This window comes from Rattus norvegicus, chromosome 4 (assembly GCF_021556685.1).
Source record: "Rattus norvegicus strain SHRSP/BbbUtx chromosome 4, alternate assembly SHRSP_T2T, whole genome shotgun sequence".
Taxonomy (NCBI): domain Eukaryota; kingdom Metazoa; phylum Chordata; class Mammalia; order Rodentia; family Muridae; genus Rattus; species Rattus norvegicus.
Window position 1 is genome coordinate 148491183 of NC_141537.1, and position 7959 is coordinate 148499141.

At 50.3% G+C, this 7959-nt stretch overlaps 1 protein-coding gene across 1 annotated transcript in view; it reads left to right on the forward strand.

Annotated features, from left to right (window-relative positions):
* The window catches only part of Slc6a11 (solute carrier family 6 member 11), a 115721-nt gene that overhangs the window by 24424 nt on the left and 83338 nt on the right, over positions 1 to 7959 (forward strand). Inside the window, exon 5 of the mRNA NM_024372.2 lies at positions 7597 to 7729. Within this exon, the coding sequence (NP_077348.1) occupies positions 7597 to 7729 (133 nt within the window). The remainder of the gene's footprint in view (positions 1 to 7596; positions 7730 to 7959) is intronic.

Sequence of the window (7959 nt, forward strand, 5' to 3'; positions counted from 1 at the left end):
ATCACAGGTGCCAGAGATTGAACTCACGGGGCAAATACTTGACCTGCTGAGCCACCTCACCAGCTTATCGGTCATTAGGGTTTTGTTGTTGTTGCTTTGGGTTTTTTTGTTTGTTTGTTTGTTCGTTTTGTTTTTGTTTTTTTGCATCTAACTTTTATAAAAGAACCAAGCTGCTCCCCAGGGCTTCCAACCTATGCTACATCTTTACAATGTATGAGACTCTATTGTTTCTGGTGCTGTTTGTCAGTTTCTGCCTTTCGCATGTGGAGTGGCTGTCACTATGGTTTTTTGCTCCACATCTTCCTGAAGGATGTCTGTGAAGACAGTTATGGAGTGCCAGGTCCGACAGAGCTATTAGGGTGTTTGTTTCAGGCTTCTAAGAGAATTCCTAGGGAAGTCTGGAGTGGGCAGGTTTTCCTGAATGAGGTTCCACTGTGGGCTGAGAACTCAGTGTCTTGAAGAAGTCACGGGGGTCAGCAAACTCCTGGCCAAGTCCTTGTCTCTGTAAATAAAGGTTCACTGGAGGAGAGCCACACTCTCTCACTTGCAGATTGCTCCTGGCTCTGCTCACACTGCAGGGGCAGAGCTGGTGTCTGGGATGGCGATGGATGTCTTGCAATGCCTCGAGTGTCTGCCCTCCACAGTGCAGCTTGCATAGCTTAAGCCTCAGAGATCCTGGCGTACAGTGAGGTGTCTGCACCACATGTGGATGGCCCTGCTGTTGGGACTGGAACACGGAGACTTGTGGTCTGTACAGTCTGAACTGGAGTGTGCAGGGTGGGTAAAACTTTGTCGGCTTGTGGGAGGATTGAGAAGGAGGTTCCTGAAGAGCAAACAAGAGAGTAGACATGAGCAGGGGACTGATGAGAGAGTTGTTAAGCTATCCAGAAGGTTCTACAGAGACAAGAAACTAGAGGCAGCCCCAGATCGTTCTCACCAAGTTCCTTCTCTGAGCACCTTCCTTGGATTCTTTGGGTTTGAAGTCTCACCTACAAGATGCAGTTCTGATCTGGCTACCCCCAAGACAAGGAATTGACATGAAGTGGGGTTCCTCACTCTCGATTCCAGCTTGGTTGGGGGGTCTGAACTGGGGACACTCTAGGAGCCCCCCAGGTAAGGGAAGAGTTGAAGAGATGAGAAAATTCTAAGTAGAATCTGGGCAGAAGATTCCAGGAGGTGGCCCTGGCTCTCCTGTAGGGCCAGGAAAGCACACTTGTTTTGGTGATGGGCCTTTTTTTGTTGTTGTTGTTGTTGGAGTTGGTTGCTTTGGGAGACCAGCACAGCTATTTATAGACTAGCCCCTCTGCGCCAGCTTTTGGGGCCGTCTCCACATCCCTGCCAACCCACATGGCAGGTTAAAGAAAGGTGATCTGTTTGCAGGCTTCGTGCAGGACATGAAGATGAGGCATCCCAGGGGAGGGTGGGAGCTATTCTTTGCAAGGCTCTCTTAGATTCTAATGGAAGGGACAAAGGAAGGGGACCGGGGGTTTGAGGGCCAGTGCTAGTCTTTAACTCAGCAGCCTATGATCAGAACCACCTCATTCTGAGAGGTTGTTGCCTCTGCCCAGAGCAGGGCCAGCACACGGGATAGGTGAACCTTCTAGAGGGAAAGGAGAAGGCTGGAGGACCCATCGCAGACTCCAGATACTTCCCTTGGGCCCTCAGAGACAGAGGTTCGAAACCCAAGACTTCCCCTTGGTAGGTCTCCACCAAGCAGCTGGTGTCAGCTAAAGAACTGGGCTCCAATCCCACAATCCCACCTTGGACAATTGCTTCACCAGCCTGGGCCTCTGTCTCACCATTCATGGATGAACAGTCAGTACTCCGTATCTGGGTTCTGTATCTCAGGTTTCAACCAAGCACGGACTGAAAATACTCAGGGGGGAAAGTGCATCCATTCAGAATTTTCTCCTGGTCATTAGTCCCCAGACAGATCATCTGTGTGACAAGTACTGGGGGGTGGGTGTTCTAAGTACTTCCAAGATGTTTAGTCCACACAGCAGGATACACCAGGTTCTGTGCAAGTATTTCATCCTGCTATACAGAAGGACTTGGCATCAGCAGGGTCAAGAATCAATGCCCTGTGGACATAGAGGTGCTGGAACTAACTTCCTGGCAGTAGTTTGCTATGAAGATGAAACAGAGTGAGCTGGGTGCCCCTTCCCTTAGCGCCTATCACAGTCCCCTCCAATGTCAGCTTCTGTTCATTCTCTCAGTCTCCTAATAGGGAGGCACATTGTGTGCCTGGGGTTTGCTTTCTACCAGTACTCCTTTCTCTGTGGAGAGTTCCTTCCCATCCCTCCCCTCATGTCCTTGTCCTCTTATGTCTGGAACTCTGCCCTCCCTCTTGGCCTTTCCCTTGACAGCTCTTATCCACTGTGTCTCTTTAACCCATTCACTCCTCTGACCCAAGAACTTCACTCCCTGAAATACCCACCTGGCTGAGCTCTCCCCTCCCCACAGGTCTCCCCTGCACAGGGAGGCTCTCTCCCTTGATGGTGGGGAGATCAGTCACTTGTACCCGTATTACCTCTTGTTTGTCTTGGATGGCGCTCTTCTCCCATGCTGCCCTGCCTCTCTGCCCCGCCTTTGCCTCCTTAAGGGCTTTTCCCTCTCTGTGCCCTGGACTGGAGATTCTGGATGAGGAGACAGATGATCTCCCATTTCCAGTTCTTTCTGAAAGCCCCCGAACCAAGGTTTAGGTATGACTCTTCACCCTATTTCTGTTTTCTAAGCTTTGGATCCAGAGACCCAGTGGGCTCCAGGCCTTTAAGTCACTGAGTGTCCCACCTTGAGTCCCCTGAGCTGCTTAGAGTTTTGTCAACATGACATAGCCTAGAGTTATCAGGAAAAAGGGGGGGGGGAACCTCATTTGGAAAAATGACCCCATCTACTGGCCTCTAAGCAATTTCTGTGGGGCATCTTCTTGATGGATGATTAATGTGGAAAGGCCTAGCTCATTGTGATTGGTGCCCCCCTGGGCAGGTAATCCTGGGTGGTATAAAAAAGCCTTGAGGAGCAAGCCAGGAAGCAGCATTCCCCCATGGCCTCTGCGTCAGTTCCTGTTCTAGTTAGGTTCCTGCTCTGACTTCCCTCCATGGTCGACTATAAGCTTAAGATGAAATAAACCCTTTCCTCCCCAAGTTGCTTTTGGTCATAGTGTTTTATAACAGAAATAGAAAGCAAACTAGGATGCCATCTTGTCTTAAGGTATGGTATCAACCCACTTCTTTCCTGTTTGCCTCGCTAGCCTCTTTGTTGTTTCTCTGGACCTGGCCACCTCTGAGGTGTCCACGGCCCTGTTCTTTCAGGCAGTCACCTTTTGCCTCTGCCACTGTCAAACTCATCCGTCCTTCCCTACTGACACTTCCTACCTTGATCCTAACCTTTTCCTAACTAAACTAACCTAACCTAACTAAACTAACCTGAACTAACCTAACTAAAGCAAAATCTTCTGCACTGGGTACCCCAACAATGCCCCAGCTTTACAATCAATTCTTCCTGATACAGGGGAAGCTGGGTCTCCAGAGGTATCCGTCTGTCCTGACAAGGTATCACCCCTCTTTAGACTCTTCCACCACCCTTGTAAGGTGCAGAGATGCGGCCCCATATTCTGCAAGGCTCGCCCTCCACCTCACCAGCACCTCTGCTTCTGCACTGGGCACCCATACCCCACTGCACCATTGCTAGCCTCCAGCTTTTGCTCTGGGTTCACTTCTTGCCCCCTCTCTCTCTCTGCCTTTTTTTTTTTTTGCTAATGTCCTTCCTACCTTTTGATACACCCCAATGACCCTCACATTCTGATACTGGTGTTGACACTCGTGATAGTGTCCCACTGTGACTTGAGGCTTTGCTGTTCTCTTCTTCCCATGATGGGCAGTTTCCTTGTCTCCATTTTCCACCGGGTCCTGAGCTCTTATGGAACCTCTAATTTGCCACAGCAGCCACCATCTCAATGGTGCTCAGTAAGCACTTGGATATAGCAATCCATGAAGTAGTATTAGTCTCTTAGTACTCCTCTTCTTTACTGTGCAGAGGTATGTGAGACAGCTCTAGTCTGTTATGAGTAAAGCTGGAGGGAATGCAGTCGTGACTTTGGGGTTCTGGGAGACCCAATGGCTAGAATGGAGGCTTTGAGATTTCCACCTAAGATCCATCATTTGCTGATGTGACTCTACCAAGCTCCTTGACTGGGCTGTACCTCAGTTTCCCCATCTCGAAACAGTAATATGTATCCCTGCCTCAAGGCTCCTGGGATGAGTTAGATGCTTCCATGCCCGGGCAGCCTGTGGAGGGAGGTGCCATTGATTCCTTCTTACAGATGAGGAAGCTGAGACTCCGGGAGGTGATGTTCCCCAGCCAAGGTGGAACGGATGGCGGGAAACAGAGCTGGCCTTGAGCCTAGCTGTTTGGTATGTGTCAAGGGCTGGAGACACCTGGCCCTGGCCCTCCAGGCTGTCAGCCTCCAGGGGGAGGTCTCCAGAAATATGCTAAAAGGTGCTCTCTGGATATGCTCCAAACCAGTGCAGAGTGCTCGACTGCTGTGACTTGCACACACTCATCTCCCCGAGCAGCTCTGGCTAGTCCTGAGTACTGAGTGTGTCCGCTCTGGGCACAACGTCCAGAGGTCCGGTCCTGGGTCCTTGCCGGCCAGCGTGTTGGCAGCGAACTCTTCCTCACTCAGCTGCCTCTTATGCCCCAGTGCTTCATGGGGGAGGGCCATTCAGAAAGCTTTTTCCCAGGAAGAGCTGTGCCTTCCCCGAGTCTCTGCTGTGGAGTGCCCCAGCCCCCATGCTCTCAAAAGCTACCCCTGTGGGTTTCAAATCATCCCTCTAGCCTAGTGAGCTGAGAAACCCCATCGATGGAGCCCAGCTTCTCTCCAGAACCTTCTGAGTAACACACGGCATTGGTTCAATGCAAAGAAAACAGTTTGAAGGTGTTTTCAAATGGAGTCTGATGGAACAAAAGAGCAGTTCATCCCCTTTGGCTTCTGGTGTGCTGCTTCTCAATTGGGAAACAAGTTGGTTCGGTTAAGTGAGGGGGCGCCAGAGCTGGCTGTTCAGGCCTCTGAGGCTCTCAGCTTCCAGAGAGTGGAGCCAGCTCACTCCTCGCAGGCCTGTTCCCCCCTTCCTCTCTCCGTCCTGTCCCTGTGTATTTTTAGACTTCAGATGCACAGTTCAACAGATAGGTCCACCAATATGAATACACACACACACACACACACACACACACACACACACACACACACACACACCTACTAGCTAGGTAACCTATATGTTTTGTCCTGAGCTGTCCCAAACCTAGAATAGATGGATACAGAGGGTGCCATGGCACAGGGACCCAAGGTCTTGTCTAGATCGTTCCTCCTGGCTAACCAATGCGCTATCCTTGGGGTGTTTGGAGTAGCAATTATAAGACAACAGATGTGTATCTGTGACTGGGGTCTTAGTATTGGGGACAGAAGAGGCACCGCACCCTGAAAGTCCCTGTACAATTTAGGGAGTGGTGAAATTTCTCGGGGGAAAATTTTATCCCTGTAGTAACTCCTCAAAAGAACCATTATACATGAGCAAGGGAAGAATGTTGTTGGTTTCTACCTTTGAGATCTCTGGGGGATGATTATTAACTACTATGACAAAACTCAATCTTCCTGACTGCTACAGAAAGCTTCCTGTAAGAAATTATAGGTAAGACGTAGTTTGAAGGGTGAGTGGAACTGACCCAGGAAAGGAAGGTAGAGGAGATTTCATCCCCCCCCCCCCAATTCCTGTCAAGAAAAAGGCAAAGTTAAAAATGACTCAAGTGAGCAGCAATTGTAAGTCTCTTCCCCATTTCTAGAGTCCTGCTTCTGTGGAGTCCAAGTGTTTCATTTAGTAAGAAGTCCATGGTCCAGTGCTCCCAAGGCTCTGTTTGGCAAAGATACTTCTCAGTTTCCACACTAGACTTTCTTTACGGTCTTTAAAGACTCATCATGTCTTTGTGAGGTGTGAGATGAATTCAAGCTGAGGATTGCTAAAGCACTCCAAGCAAGAACTATGGTCATTGTTGAGCCTGGCTAGCCAACTCCTTTCTCCTCACTTAACTTGCACCCTTCTTTGGTCCAGCTTAGCCTCGTTGAACATACTGACCTTCTATTTTCAGAACGTAAGGTAGCGAGTGCCTGGCACATAGTAGGCCCCAGGAGATGTATGCTGAGCATGGTTGTTCCTGTTTCTTCCAGCCATGAGCTGGTTTCTAGTAACTCAGAGGCTGCCCACAGTCTGATTTTGTTTGGGGGCCTGCCTGATTTCTCCAGCAGGGGCTGGGGCTACGGGGAGCCTGCTGACCAGTGCTAATTGGTGTCATTGAGTAATTAATGCAGAATCAGACCCGAGCTGATTCCCAGGGAGGCAGACACTGAGGGTGGCTTTCATGCTTGGTGGGATGGGAGTTCCTTTCTCCGGGGACATTCTCAGAGCACTGAAGGCGACTGGCACCGTCTGCTGGGGGTGGCTTGGCAGCCAGAATGGGGTTCGTGGAGCAAGTGTGGAGGGGGTTTGTGCTAGTGCCATGGTTGGACACAATATGGAGCGTGGCAAGTTTGACTTTAAAGAAACACAACCCCAGGGTGGGCTCTGGGAGCCAGGCATGTGTCAGCTCTGAAGAATTGATGCGCTCTCGGAGAAGGCCATGGCGGAGGTATTTCCAGAGTACCTGGTATCCTCATGCTCTGTAGTCTAGGTCCTCTTAGTGTAAGCACCTTTCCCCATTAGCGTGGGTTCTCCTCCTCCTTGGCATGAATCCCTCCTCTGTCTTCTCCTCCCACCATTCTGTCTGCCCTCTGTGCCCTGCGCCTCGTCCCCACAATGCATCACACTCTGCTCTAGAGGTTTCACTCAGCCTAGAACAGTCTCTGCTCCTCCCTTCAGGGTGCAGATCTTGCATCCCTTCTCCCAGGAAGCCTCCGGTGGCTTCCTGCTGCAGCAAAGATGGGTTGAGTTATGTGGCAGTGGCAAGCACTCCAGAAATCTGAGTGAGGCAATCCACAGTCTTCTAGTACTGCTTGCACTGTGTCTTGGGCAGTCCCTTAGGAACAGGGCTTCTAGAAACCTCATCATGACACTCTTGTACAATCACAGCAAAGGGAGGAAAAAGGGGACAGCTGACTCTAGAAGTTTCTCTGTGATTTAACACAGTCCTGTTCCGCAGTCCTGTGGCTACCCCTGAGTTCAGGAGGATTGCAATGTGTAACCTTCTAAAAACACAGACTATTATTTACATAGTGGTACACTCTCCCAGATACATCACACGTGGTGGGGTGATTCCTAAGCCCATTGTACCACATGTTTTTACTTTCTTCCAGAGTGTGGTTCCACAAACATACAGGCTCGGTCTTGTCTTTCTCAGAGGCTCCCAGCTCGATCCAGGATCTCACAGTTGGTGAATGACAGAAGCTGGAGTGTGGGGCATTAGAGGGCAGCCCATCCTTGGGGTTGGAGGTTGGGGGCATTGGAGGTTGGAGGCATTGGAGGGTAGCTTATCCCTGCTCCTCTACTGTCCTGGCTTTGCCTCAGGTAGAAGCACAATGGCCAGTGACTCCACACCCTCTCTCCACAGACGCCGGGTCTTGGCTATATCTGATGGCATTGAACACATCGGGAACCTCCGATGGGAGCTGGCACTGTGTCTCCTGGCGGCTTGGACCATCTGCTACTTCTGCATCTGGAAGGGTACGAAGTCAACTGGAAAGGTAAGACGTTAACTGTTGAGAAGCTAGCCCATAAGCGGAATGTGAGTTCTGCAGAAGGTAACAAGTGACCTATATATTGGTCACCAAGAAGCTCATGTTGGAAGCACCAGCTCTAAGTTGAGAGATGAGAAGAGCGATGGATGAGGATCCCATCTGGGAGCTCCTCCACATAGCTGCCATACTCTGCAGGGCCATTCTGCTCTGCTATAAGCTTTGGTTTTCTCCTCTGT